The 14,657-nt window shown below is 41.7% G+C and overlaps 1 protein-coding gene across 2 annotated transcripts in view; it reads left to right on the top strand.

Annotated features, from left to right (window-relative positions):
- The window catches only part of SLC66A2 (solute carrier family 66 member 2), a 55,663-nt gene that overhangs the window by 23,761 nt on the left and 17,245 nt on the right, over positions 1-14,657 (top strand). For both annotated transcript variants that reach the window (XM_035125802.3, XM_035125804.3), the window contains one exon: positions 11,015-11,231. In XM_035125802.3, the coding sequence (XP_034981693.1) occupies positions 11,015-11,231 (217 nt within the window). The remainder of the gene's footprint in view (positions 1-11,014; positions 11,232-14,657) is intronic.

The raw sequence follows: 14,657 nt of genomic DNA on the forward strand, positions 1-14,657 counted from the left end.
GTCTGTTTCTGTGTCAAGTGAACAGACGAAACAGTTGATAAGCTGAAGAAAAGCCCCGTTTCTTTTTTCTTTTAAACCTGCCTGGCTTCTCTTCTAATTTTTTTCCCATTTCAAGCAAGCAAATAGATCAATAAATGGGATCCGAGAAATCTCTCCTGAATAAAAATTCTTATTCATTATGAGAAAGCGTTTGAGAACACATTAGTTGAGAATGCTATCCATAGAATTTGGAAACTTAACTCTCCTTTGTGTGGAAGTTTGTGGGGTATTTATTTCTATTTAATTTTTTTTGAGAAACATGAACTTTTTCTTTTGACAGTTTTAATTGAGCTCTCTACGGTCTTCTGTCCTCTCCTGCTGCCGAATCCTGTATTTTTAACACCGTTTCTGCTACCCAATTATTTTTCCGCTGACAGTGATGAGTATGCATCTTTCTTATTTTGCCAGGACTTCTTAACCTTGAAATCTCTTTTGATAGCACAAACCTTCTCCCTCTCCGCCAACTGTTAGAGAAATGGGATAAACACAAGTTCAATCCTGCTGTGAAGGCTTTCTGAGCTTGCTGACTCGCTGAGCCTTAACCTCCTTATGTTTGCACAGGGTTTTTCCAACTTTCAACTTCCTTTCTTTTGTCTAACTCATTACTGTTCAGGAGTCAATATTTTCTTTTCTATGTACCGGTAGGTGTTGTATCCAGATTTCATATCAGATCACAATAAAATATTTTACTAAGCACCTGGTACCACTTCTCCTAACAGCAAACTCAGGTGGTAAGTGCTGACAGGACTGTAGCTAAAACTGGACTAATCAGAAAAGGAGGTTCTAGTATATTTGGAAAAACTCAAAGTAATACTTAGCAAAAAAAACTTAAGGGAGGGCAGCTCTTCCCCTGACATTCCAACGGAGGATGGTACATACTAGTGTTCGCAGAATGCAGTGTGTCTTGGAAATAAAACCAGAAAACTGCATTTGGAACAGGAGACTTCCTGTCCATTTAGGCCCCCCCCCAATCTTGTACAGTGGTACCTCTGGTTACGAACGCCTCTCCGGGGTGCACACTCCGGGTTGCGAGCTCTGCTAAACCAGAAGTAGCCGCTCCTGGTTGCGAACTTTGCCCCAGGATGTGAGCGGAAATCGCGCGCCCAGAGGCGCCATTAGTGAAAACGTGTCTCATGTTACGAGCGGTTTCCGGTTACGAACGGACCTCCGGAATGGATTCCGTTTGTAACCAGAGGTACCACTGTATTTGAAGCAATAGCATAGGAAACAAAGTGTCATATCCCTCAACTGGGATTTAAAATCTTTGTTGGTGGGCCTACTATGGCTGCAGGATCTAGCAAACAGTTTATTCTTGCATATCTCTACAAGGCCACGAAAACATTTTGCAGGTAGTTGACCTTGGGAAGTAAGATCAGTTTCACATTTGAGGCCATTTGACTTAGTCCAGCAGGCTGAAGCCTCGCTGCATTTCTGTACAGGCTGGACAGTTCACATTTGTGCTGTCGCCCATATGACGTTCTATATTCAGTGTAGTAATTTAGAACAGATAATGCTATCAATAAACAAGCAGTCATATTTGTGCAATATCAATCAACTGAAGTTAATCGCTGACGGGCTAGTTTGCAAGATTGTCTTCAGCTTAAAGATACAGTAAGACATGTCATCACAACATTGATGAATCCTGCCCCAATGTCCTCAGCTACAGTAAAGCCTGAATCTTGGGGATCATCTGTTCTTGATTTGGTTTAATTGCCAGCATAATCATTCACAGATCAGATTTAGCAAAACTCTGGTCTAGGTTTGAGATACAACAGCCATTTTGTTCACAAGTCCCCTTGCTGGCATAGAGGGAGATTTTTATTATTTTTACGTGGATTGAGATAAAGTTTTTTTTTCCAGATTTGACTCCTTTTCTTATTTTTGACTGCTTTTCTTATTGCCTGATCTACCAATAAAAGTATCCCAATGAACTGCAAAAGCAGAGTTATATGGCAAATTACAGCACTCACAGGGAAGAGCTCAAGTCTCAGACAACCAGCACAAGAACTGACGTAATCTCTCTTCCCCCCCCCATTTATTGATTTATATTTGGCTGTTGGTGCTGCTGTGCCTTGTTGATGTGCTACAAATGTTAAATGATGGTAGGTTCAGAATGCAAATTACATCATTTTGTTTCTAACATCATTTTGCTGCTGCTTTAGAAACCTCGGTTAAGTGCCTTAACAAAAATACCCATTAAGCCATTTTGTGAATGTAACTGGCTTTCAACGCCAAACTGCTTGTGGATTCATATTTTGTTGTTTCATTCATGCCTGAATTGAAGCTATAAAGAGTTTCCATACAGGCATGTAGAAATAGGTGTTAAAACAGAGCTTTACCAGGTACTCTCTATACATTTTTTGGTTTTAGCTTTTTTAAAAAAATTAAATTAAATTAAATACAGCTATGTACAGAGTGATTCCTAAGAAGGTAATGCTGCTGCCTCAGAATTTGAAATCTCTATTGCCCTGGTTTAAATTATTTGTATTCACTATTCCTGTCTTCATAACTCTGTACCTTTAAGGCTTTCTAAGGCATGAGAGCTGACACTAAATAGAGCTTTCCATTAAAATTTAGGGAGCAATACTAAGCATTGGAAACCAGTGTAATTTACAGTGCTTTACATTAAACTGGCATAAAGTACACCAGAGCCAAAATCTGTTCGGTAGTGGGGCTACTGCTGACTGAGGCAACCGATGCCTAGCAGGGAGGAAACAAGCCTTTAAAATAGAGTTTGACCCATACCATCTTTTTGCTAGTGCACCTTCCTTGGGATTTCTGGGTCATGTGACCAAGCTGATCAATGTTGAAATCAGCTTATGTCAGCCTGCCCTGCCCTGTCCCTCCCCCTCCCCTTGAACACCCAATTTTCAGGGCTCACAGTCCCATAACTTCTGCTGGTTTTGCCCTGGCTAAATCAGGATGAGGGAGCTATGCTGGCATATTTAAAATAAGTATTTTAAAATTCAAATTTTGGGGTAGATTGACATAGAAATAGAATGAAATGCACTTATGAGTGGAAACATGCAAAGTAACATGACATGGAAATACTGTTTTATCCATCTATACTTAGAAAATAATCAAGGTAAAAAATAGCTGTTGAGCATTGTTCTTGTATTTTTGCTTTTGTGCCGTTGTATTTTCAGGCCATATTTGCCCCATTACTATAGACTTGAGCTCTACAATCACTGAGAGGAATAGCATGTTCTTTTGAGGTATCGGTTATCCACTGAGCAATTTCTTCCCCTCTTTTGTTGCTACAATCTAGAGACTTGAGAAATCTTACTGGAATCTCATGCTGTGTTTCTTTTAAACGTACATACCTCAAAAGAAATGTTGTTCAATGTGGGAAGAATCTGGTGTGGAATCTACTATTACTGCAAAGTGCTTTGCAAATTGCCTCTCAAGCAAAATGTGTTGTTTCTCAAGATTCAGACTTGATTGCCGCTGTCTTTTGGGAATGGGAATAGGACTGTTTGTAATATACTCTTTTAATTTCCTTGTGAGATGGAATCTCAGTGGTGATACATCCAGTGTCAAGGCCTACATTGTGATCACTCCTCTCATCTTCCAAATTTACTTCCATATGTGTCTCTGTATGTCTGTATCTTTCTGTTTTCCATTTCCATTTCCTGCATCTGCCCTTTCATCAAAATACTGTACATGGTTAACCAAATCAGCTGCTCCTCATATGGTGATGAGGTTTCCAACAGTTTCCTCTTGCTTCAATTCTATAGGTGAGTTCATTGAAAAAATGTTTTGATGCCACACTTAATCCACATGGAGAAAGTGTTGACCCGCCCCCCCCCCTTTTCATTTTTCTTGCATTTTCTTTGCTGGCCTCCTAATTCATGAGAATACATTTTGGGGAAATGATTTATAAATTAATATTTTTATAACTTTTAAAAAGGGGGAAAGATAAAAAGACAAATATTATATACTAATAATTTAGTAGTAATAGAAGTAGTGGTAGCAGATTAGTAGATATTTCTGTACTTTAGTATTCAAAATTCTACCATATCTGGCACATTAGTACCAAATGTGGGAATGCTGCATTAAACTCTGTCATAAAATAGTACTGAAGCAGTTGCCATGGTGATATAGAATGGGAAAGTAGTGGGGTAAATGTGACCCCACTTATTCATTTAAGGGTTAAATCACACTGATAAAGTGATGCTATGTTGAAAGTAAGTGATATTATTCATTATACCACTGCATTTCGCAACACTACATAATAATTGTATTATGGTTCATAATTTCTATGAACTATGATATATAAAGCTCACACAAAACTAGCATTTAAGACATTAAGGCAGAAATGCGGTTGTGGAGTGTTGTAAGGATACAGTAGTGAGGGATTTCCTATGTAAATTCAAATACATTTAATACTTTGATTTTTAGAGGAGCCAACTACCTACCTAATTATTTGCTCCAAATCAGGAGTGGAAAATTCTGAGAGTTGTTTTGCCCACTGTTTCTAGTTTATTTATATGAGACAAAATTAAAGGGGACATATTTGCAGTGACACTGCTGGGATGTGACTAAAGCTACCGCCTTCCTCTATAGTAAAATATTACATGCTATAAGGGGACCCAGGTGGCGCTGTGGTTAAACCACTGAGCCTAGGGCTTGCTGATCAGAAGGTCGGCGGTTCGAATCCCTGTGACGGGCTGAGCTCCCGTTGCTTGGTCCCAGCTCCTGCCAACCTAGCAGTTCAAAAGCACGTCAAAAATGCAAGTAGATAAATAGGAACCGCTACAGCGGGAAGGTAAACGGCGTTTCCATGTGCTGCTCTGGTTTGCCAGAAGCGGCTTTGTCATGCTGGCCACATGACCTGGAAGCTAAACGCCGGCTCCCTCGGCCAGTAATGCGAGATGAGCGCGCAACCCCAGAGTCGGTCACGACTGGACCTAATGGTCAGGGGTCCCTTTACCTTTACCTTTCCCTATAACTGATCTCCCTTTAATAAAAAAAATTCGTGTGTATCTGAAGAAGTATGCATGCACACAAAAGCTTATACCCAGAACAAACTTAGTTGGTCTCTAAGGTGCTACTGGACAATTATTAATTTTTTTAAAAAAAAATTATTTCGACTGCGTCAGACCAACACAGCTACCTACCTGAATCTGATTTCCCTTTGTTCAACTTTAAAACTGTTCTCTGGGCTTCTCCATTCTTTCTGTCAGTCTCAGCTTTATTTGTAAGCAAAAATTTAAATATAAGTAAAAATTGCAGCACCTAGCTGTGCTCACTTGACCAAAACAACAACAATGCTGCAAGAGCTCCCCTGCAAACTTTGCAGCTTGTTGCAAGTTGGCCAAAATAACTTGAGTTGTGCAACACTGTTTCTCAAGTTAACCAATAATTCCAATTTAACAACACTTTTTGTCAGAAAAAGTCCAAATCAAAATACACAGAGATGAACAATGTTCCAGTAAGTATAAATATCTTTGGTGGGGTTTTCTTTTGGTAGAGGTTTTTTTTTTTTTTTGCTTTTATGAAGACCTTTACAAATATAATTTGAATCAGGGCAAATATCAACTATCTCCTGATTCTTGGGAGAGTTGTTTGGGAAAAATAATTTTACCAGATGTCGTCAGCTCTTCATCTGTTCATGATACTGGGGGCAATGAGTTGCTTTGCCCTCCTTTGCTTGAAGGCCGGCTGATGTCAGTGCTGACACCCTCTGCCCTTCGCCAGCAGATGGCAGTCCCCTCAGTAAGTGGAGCACGTCACCTGCAGGAGAGGCTAGGCAAGCCTGCCTTCTCAAACTACCTTTCGCTGGAACTTTAGTATCGCCTCTCCGGATTGGCTGAAAGAAGTGGGGCACTTGGCAGAGGAGAAAGCGGGGGAGAGACGTGTCATGGCATTTTATGTAGGCTTGCACAAAATGGAAATGCTAGTCTTCACACAATATGTGCAAACGTTTTCTGAAGTCCAAGGACCTCCCTCTCCTGTGCCCTGGGCCCTCTGCTCCTCTGCCACTCATGCTTCCACACTGTCAGGAACTAACCCATAGACTGGTTTCGTGTGATGTCTTAATCTGGATTGATGGTTTCCTTCTCTGCGATCAAGCCCCGAGCTTGTAACCAAGATTTATTCTTGTCATACCACTCATGCTTTATTTGTGGGGAGCAAACCATAACTCCAGGATTAGACATAAGGTTAAGCCAGACCAGCTGCAGGAGTGGGGAGGGAATACCCACGATTTCAGTAGCTTGCGGCAGCACGTTAAGTTTAACATGGCATATGAACCATGCCAATACGCGTGCTTTCAGCTGCTCCTTTTTGCAAGAAGGAAAGAGTGCTGTGGTAATTCTGTGCACATGGCTGTGCAAAAAACATCCTGAATACACATTGGGGCTGGTGGTGTTTATTTTACTTCACTGCAAACCAATGTCATCTTGACTTCACTTCAGTCTGTGTGTGGTTCTTGCGAGGGCTTGTTGCCAGGTCATTTTGCACCACTCCTTCCCTTCCCTTCCCTTCCCCCTCCCCCACTTCCTGTTGTGTTGGAGATGTGACCCTGGATGGAACAGACACAGCAGTTTGCAGCTTTCTCATTTTATAAAGCTCTGTGTTTGGGTGTGTGCGTGTGGTTTTCGGTTGAAGTGCCTAAAGCTCAAGAGCTTGCGTGCTCTTAGCAACTAAAATTGGTGCAAAGTCTCTTCTGCCTTTTTCATTGCACTTTTGAAAGGCCAGCTCACTGGTGAATTATATCAAACCTTCAGTAACATCAAATCATTTTACCAATATGGGTTGTTGTTTTGTGTGTGTGTTGGGGGGAGAAATCAGGTGTTCATTTTCATATCAGTAGGAAAAAGTACTATGATTCAGATTACTAATTCACCACACCTATATTACAAGTTATAGTGTGCGTGGCCTGGAAAAGCAGCTCTTGCCAGCTCATATTGTGAATTAGCCCATAGACTCTACTTCACACCACAAGGTGTTGGAGTAGAAGTGGCCTGTAGAGGCAGGAATGGGGTATCTCAGGAAGATTGAAGCAGGAAAAGTTAATGGTATTATGACTAACCTCAGAGAGGATGTTTGGTATTCAATATACATTAATTTAGCCCTGGCAATTGCCTATTTATTGATAGAGGAAGACAAGCCAAAAGTCAAGGTATGTAGGAGATTTGTGACTGGTTCTCCTGACACTTTAACACAGCCAAGGGAGGCTGCCAAGTGGACTGGCGCTGATGTACAGCTCAGACGAGGAGGTTGGGCAAACTTCATGGTGCTTAGAAGCTGTGAATAATGAGGAAGCAAGCTTGCGCTTTTTCACTCTACCCATTGGATGTGCTTGTCCCATGCTCTTGTCCTCACTCCCATTTGGGGCTGGCTTTGGGCTTGAGGGGGTCTAGGGCAGTGGCTTTCCCTGTCAATGGTCCTAGTAACCTTATTTGGCTGGAATGGCAGTGCTCCAAGCTAGGGCTGGGCAATATATCAATATTTTGTCCAAAACTGGTTTGAAGTATTATGATATCAGTTTCATAATTATTTACCTGGTGATATAGCATGAATCATGGTGGGTGTGGGTGGGTGGGTGTGCGTGCGTTTGTGCACACTATGCAAAAATCACAGTGCAGGAAAAGCTGTGAAGCCAGCCAATGCCTCCACATCAGGCGTCCTCAACCTCGGCCCTCCAGATGTTTTGAGACTACAATTCCCATCATCCCTGACCACTGGTCCTACCAGCTAGGGATCATGGGAGTTGTAGGCTCATCTGGAGGGCCGAGGTTGAGGAAGCCTGTTCTACATAGTTCCATCCTTATTTCAGACATCGCGATATATCGGTATATCGTGATGTTTAGTTGGTGATATAGCATGATATTGAGAAACAGATATCGCCCAGCCCTACTCCAAGCAAGAGTTGTTGGTTTCTCACAGTGTCCCAGAATAATCCAAAGCCGCTGGTATTTCTGGGAGTTAAAACAGAGCTTAGATCCGGCTGACTCATGCTGTTCAGTGTTAGGAGGGCCAAGAGCAGGCATAGAAGTAGGCTTTGACAGGTGCTGTGGCCCTGGCACCTGCTCAAGTGTGCCAGGTGCTGTTGCTGGCCCTGCTGCCCCCCCCAAAAAAAATCAGTGTACATGCTTTGAGCTTTGAGGGCTCCCTCGCCAATCTTCTTCTCAACCTGCAGATGCCAGGAGATGTTGCAGCGTGTAGATTAGGAGTAGAGCTGGCAAACATGATTCTGCTGCTCCCGCCACACATTGGCTAATATATGGCGGAGGCTTTTTGCTCAAGCTCCCCTTTGTGTAGAAGGAGTGAAGTTTTAATCGGCTTTTAAACTATTGATCACACACACTAACCCATGGGATAGGATTTCAGTGCCACGCTGCCTTTTATTCCTTTTTTAAAATGTAAAGCGGATTGCCTCCCTTGCTTCTTTCGTCAGCGCAGCTTCCCTTTTTGGAAGCTGAAGTGCATGGCTTGCCTCCGTGTTTGATGAGCCCTGCTATCACAGACCACTTGGCAACAATTAAACTGGTACTCACCAGGCCCCTCAAGCCTGGTTTTCTGTTACAAGCACATGGAATCTGGCACACTGCTTTCTGAAATATTGTTAGAGCAGATAGCCAGCTGGTAACTGGACTGTAATAGGGTAGGGAGTTTCATTATAGCTACCCTCTGAAAGTTAATGCTCATCTGTGTAGAACTTTGAGGGGGAAGGAAGAAACTCCTTCCATTTTTAATGTTCCGAGCAAATACTCCTTTCAGTATTGTCCTGTTGTCTTTTATTTCCTCTTGTTTGCCTGTTCTTCTTAGGAGAGTGTACTCTCTTCTTAGGAGAGTGTACATCCAGACCTGCTTTGGGTTGTTCTTTTTGGTAGTGTGTACACACCTGCTGCTTTTAACCTGGTTTCTATAGAAAACAAGATCTTTTTGTTCTGTTTTATCTGTTTATTTTTAGAGTATGCTTCAACACTCTTAACATATTATCCATCAAAATTAGTGAAATTAAATGTTTGGAGAACATAAAGCTACGTGTTAAAAGTTGTAACAGTGTCTACCGGTATGTCTACATTTTCTATGGATATCTATATCATTAAAAAGTTGTTAGCCATCATAGATGTAGAACTGAAAGGTTAAATAAACTGCTGCTAAACAATCACCCCAAATATAGAATGATGCAGTCATTTAAAATATATTTTAAAGCCACAAAGGTATTGGTTGAATTTTGGAAGCAATGTTTCACAGGAGTGTCATTTGCTATATCATTTTATTTATACTTTTCCCAAGGCATTTAGAAGTAATCATTTCACCATGTAACGTGACTTATCTAGAACAGCTTTGCAGAATATTTAAGCCCTATTGTTTGTGATGATTTAAAATACTAGTTTAGTTATCTGAGGAAAGATTAGCAACATTAGGGAGTGGTGGAGGAAATTCTGGAAAGCAGCATGACATTATTTACTTCTTCTTGGAAGAAAGGGCTGGTGGTATCCGAAACTGAGCAAAAAAATTATTATGCACCAAAATAGACTTGCGTTTTTAAAAAAATACAGCTGTTTAATTGCACCCTTAAGAATGCATTTGACTGTTTTTAGCATAACTTTGACAACTGATTTCTCTCCAGTAAAGAACCTAGTAATATCCCCCTCTCATTCCAGTGTAACATGTGCACAAGCCCATCAGTGTGCACTAACTTTAGATACAATTCTGGGCCAAAGAAAATGAGGGAATGATTAGCACCTGCTTACCATGTCTTAGTACCATGCAAATGTAAAACTTGTTCATATTTCCTCATACAGCAGGGATAGGAGGATCATTTCTGACCGTTGGCTCTTTGGGATGGGAGTGATGAGAGCTGGAGTCCAAAAACACCTGGAGGGCCACAGGTTCCCCATTCCTGATAAAGAGAGTTGTATGAGCTGTACTTTCAAAGGGGGCATATGCTTGTGAGCTGTACCATCATTGGGAGTGCATGCATCTCTTTGCAAAGGGCGTTTGTACAATGCCCCAAACCATGGCTCTGGAGATATTCTAAACGAGCTCTAAGAGCAGATAAACCACACTGACTGAAAAGTGAATTTGTAAGTGAGACAATGTATGTGTGAATCAGCCTGGAGATTCTCAGACTTCTCTGTTGGTGGTCATTCGTTCTGTGACATGATCATGGTACTCTGTGGTAATATCTCAGTGCTTTATCAGCATGGTTTTTGTTTCAGTCTCTTGTTGTTTTTCTTAAATTGGGGGTGGGTAACTTTTCCTTCCAGGTCTGCATACCAGTGGTGGGTGGAGCTGGGGGGGGACTGGCTGTAGCAGGTTACATTCTAGGTATGTAAAAATCAGAGGTTTCTATACTTACACCTCTCCACCCACCCATCCATACAAGTGAGCAAGTCAGTAAATAAATAAGCAAGCAAGCAAGCGTTAACTATTGCTGTACAAAAACAGACAAAAGCACTTGAAGAGGGCATGGAGCAGGGCCATTCATGGATGTGGTCTGAAAATAGAAGGGAATGGTCCCAAGGACAACGGAGAGAGACCTGGAGGGCTGCATTCTAGGCAGATTTTGGAATCGGGCTGAAAAACTTTTCAGAAATAATGCAAAATGTGTTTTGGCACTATGATCACCGTTTTCTGTTCTCTCATGAGTTGCAACCTTCTCGTGGTTAGCGACAAATCATAGCAGCATGTGCCTGAACCCTGTGTCCATCTAAATATCCCTCATTCTGCTGGCCTGCAGTGTACCATGAACATATTCTAAGTTTTATCCATCACCACATGCTTGGTTTTTACAGCCTTCACCCTTCTTATCACTGCTCGTTACTAATGATTTTTTGCTAGCGTGTGTGTCAAATTCTCAAGTTTATCTCCCAGCTTAGTGTTTGTGCTGGTTTCCTTACATTGCTTGAGTATTCTAATATTACTTCCCCACCCCCTTATGTCCAAAGACTGTTGATTGAATTTGTTATTTTTGAGCTTTTGTTTATTATTTATAAATATGAACATTGTCTTTCAGATTTTGACTTGTACTATTTCTGGCACTGGAACAAGTTTACAGATTATGTGCAATGTGTTCTGGCTTTCACTGGAGTCGCAGGATACATCACTTACCTTTCTCTTGACTCGACTATCTTTGTTGAAACTCTGGGCTTCCTTGCCGTGTTCACTGAAGCCATGCTGGGCATCCCTCAGCTCTATCGTAACTATCAGAATAGGTCAACGGAAGGAATGAGGTAAGATGGTATGCATGTCTCTTAAAATACTTCAGTCACATTTCTGGCTCTGTTCACACACGTAATTATTTCTCATTGCTTCGGCAGCCTTCCCAGAACTACTTTGATTAAAAGAGGAAAATAACACAACAATTCTCTGGGGAGGTGAGGGGGGGGGGGAAGCTGCTTGGAAAGGTGATTTCAAACTGGAAATGGCCAACTCTTCTGCCTCCACTTTTCTTTCTCTGATTTCCCCCTTTCTCTGAGGCAGCTTTTTCCTTTTCTAAAAGGGCCATTTAAAATTTAATATACCTATACCTTCTCCCCTCCCTGGGGTTTCCCATGCAGGACATCCATTTGAAAATCTGTGAGTCCATCAGTGTCCAAATTCAACATTGCAATGTTGAAAAGGAAAAAAGCTGCTTCCAGGAGGGGAGGGTTGATAAGGAGAAGCAAAGTGGAGGCACAGGATATGTGTAGCCTTTCTCTTGTTAGCCATTTCCAGCTTGAAATTGTTTTCCCAAGCAGTTTTAACCTCACCACCACCCTGGGATTTCAAGTGTATAGATGTACCCATGCAAACACACAAATTTGAAAATCTGAGTGCATCAGAGTCCAGTCTGTTTTCTTCTCTACAGCTTCTGGAGTTTTTCTGAAATTCATGAGGACAGGAAGGGAAATAAGCCAAAAGTTAAAAATATGTGAAGTGTATGAGGAATAGTAACTGTCCTGGCCACTGATACTTGTACTGTAGACCTGAGAAGCTTGCCAAGGGAGCTCAGATGGAGTATCTTCCAGTAATTTCATATACTTTTGGAATATATACTAAGCAAAGCCTGCATCACTTATAAAGCAATTCCCCCGCCCCCACTTAGATCTGCATTGCAGTTGCTATTTAATAAGACTTTGGAGCTCTTTTTGGGTGTGGAGTGTGTTGCAGAGCGGAGAATTTAAGCAGAGAAGTTATAATTCTATTAATGACCATTCTAATCTTGACATCCAAGTACTAGAGCTCCCAGAATAGCACATTAGTAACATCTATCAAGTAAAGAATTGCTTAATTTCTATTCATCTCAGGACTTCAGTAAGTCTCCAGTCATTTCTTGTTATAAATGAGTATTTTAATGGAAGTTAATTGTTTTAAAAGAGAGGATTCAATTTATCACTGGTGGTTAGATTATGTTTAATTTCTTTGACATCATCTGATTAAAAACTAGGAAATAAGTGCATCATTTCAGAGTTCCCGGATGTTAACATATTGCAAGAATGTGACATCTGAGAAAAGGAAAGATGATAGTTCATAAAATGGTATTGGTGTCCGAAACTGGGTATCTACTTCTAAAACTTCCTCTTCTTACCAAGTCTTCTCCATCTTTAACTTCTACCACACCCCCTTTAACCGTCCCTTACTCTTCCTTCATAACCACCATATCCTCACCTGCTGCCTTAGCTGCTACTCTTTACCATACTCTTTGTCAGCTCTTCAGTTTTTCCTCTGCTGCAGAGATGGGAAATCTGTGGCCCTCCCAGATGTTGTTGGGCTCCCCATCAGCCCCAGCCAGCATGGCCAGTGGTCAGAGATGCTGGGAGCTGGAGTCCAACAGCATATGGACGGCAATAGGTTCCCCCCATCCTTGTCTAACCATTTTACTCTATCTTCCAAAGTTACTTTGTTTTGTGTGTGTGCTAATCAGCTCACTCGTGACCATGTAGACTATTTTCCAAAACTCCAGAGATCCACTTATTTACACTTTAGGCAACTCTATTGTGGCCATTTGTCCGGTGGTTTTTTGTTTTGTTTTGTTTTGCTTTGTCTTTAAAAAAAGCTGATTAAGATTTGAACTCTACAAAGGTTAATGCAAGGCAAGGGCCTTTTCTTTCTTTTTTAATCACTTCAGGAATGTTCTTTCAAAGAAGAATTGCAAAGAACCAGCCTCATTTAATCACTAAATGCCACATTGGTGTTGATGAATGGATTGCAGTTATGAATGAGATGCACCAGCAGAAGCCGATGAGTCATGGGTCTGAGAGGTTTTTTAATGGTTGTTGGCAGCGCATGCAGGGAAATCTGGTGGCTGAAACTGTCTGCTTTGTTGCTTTTTTATTTTGTTTTGTTACATCAGCATGAAACAGGAGAGCAATTTGAAATATGAACAGTTTTCCGAGTTAGGATGGTTTCTTTCAAGTAGCTTTATGTTCAAGGGAGAGGTGAATGCAATAAGCAGGAACCCCTTTTTTGTTTTCCATTTTTTTTGGAAGGAGATGGGTGTTCCTTTGTAGTTCAGTGGAAGGCTTTGCCTGCAGAAGGTCCCATGTTCAATCCTCAACATTTTCAGTTAGAAAAGGGTAGCGGGTGATGGTCAAGCCCTCTGCCTGAGAATTGGAGAGCCACTGTCAGCCAGAACAGATAATATTTGACTAGAGAGGTCAATGGTTCGACTTTACTCAATGTTAGCAGGAAATGGTGCTTGTTGTGTGAAATTTGAAGAGCATGGTAGCTAATGTGCTGTCCTCCAGATGATGGACTCTACAACTTCTGTCAGCACCAGCCACCATGGCCAGTGCTCCAGGATGATGGGAATTGTACTCCTGTAACATCTGTATGTTACATCTGTATGTATGATAGCATGTTGGTCATTCCTGCTCTAGACAGTGACAAATTTCCCAGTTTTTTTTCATTAGAATATCTTTGGGTTTTTTTGATACCACCTCCCCATTAGGGTTCCATGAGTGGGAGAAAGGTGAGATATAAACATAAGAAAATAAATATTGCTTATATTTATTTGTTTAACCACACACACTTGCAGAATGCCCACCAATTGGAGGAGGCGGTATGTGTGATGAGGGAGGGCGTGCCAACCCCTTTCCCCCCTACCACATCTTCACCACCCCTCTCCAGCTCGCCTCCGAGGCCAGGTCTGGCCCTACTCTTGCATTTTCTCAGTAGCTGCAATTTCACTAGTTGTTAGATGGTCTCACCAGATGAAAGACTGGGCAGTGTGGGAGAAGGGAGGAAGGAGAGGTTGCTGTGCAACTTCACAGGTTTTGAGCTTCCCTTTCCCCACAGTTTCATTTGATGCTTTGGAGCAGTGCACTTGGAAGAGAGCTTGTATATGTGCCTGCATGCTCCATCTAGGAGCAACTGTGGCTCCAGGGGACATCTCCCTGTGATTGTCCCTCTGTGTGTGGGAAGGCCAGACCAGAACCAAGAAGCTGGAGCTGGTGCTGCTTGGATAAACAATCCAGGCTGTGCTTTCACTTGCTGGTCTTCTAGCTCTTCAGCCAGGCAGCAGCAGCAGCTTCAGGGTCTGGTCCTTTGGAGTTTCGGCACCCCATGGCAACTCAAAGAAACTCTTGAAAGTGGCCCTGTTGTTCCTCTACCCTTCAGTCATGTTGAACAATTTTGGGGTCAGCACGCATCACAATCTCTAAACAAATTACTGCTTT

Source organism: Zootoca vivipara, chromosome 8 (assembly GCF_965207765.1).
Source record: "Zootoca vivipara chromosome 8, rZooViv2.hap1.1, whole genome shotgun sequence".
NCBI lineage: Eukaryota > Metazoa > Chordata > Lepidosauria > Squamata > Lacertidae > Zootoca > Zootoca vivipara.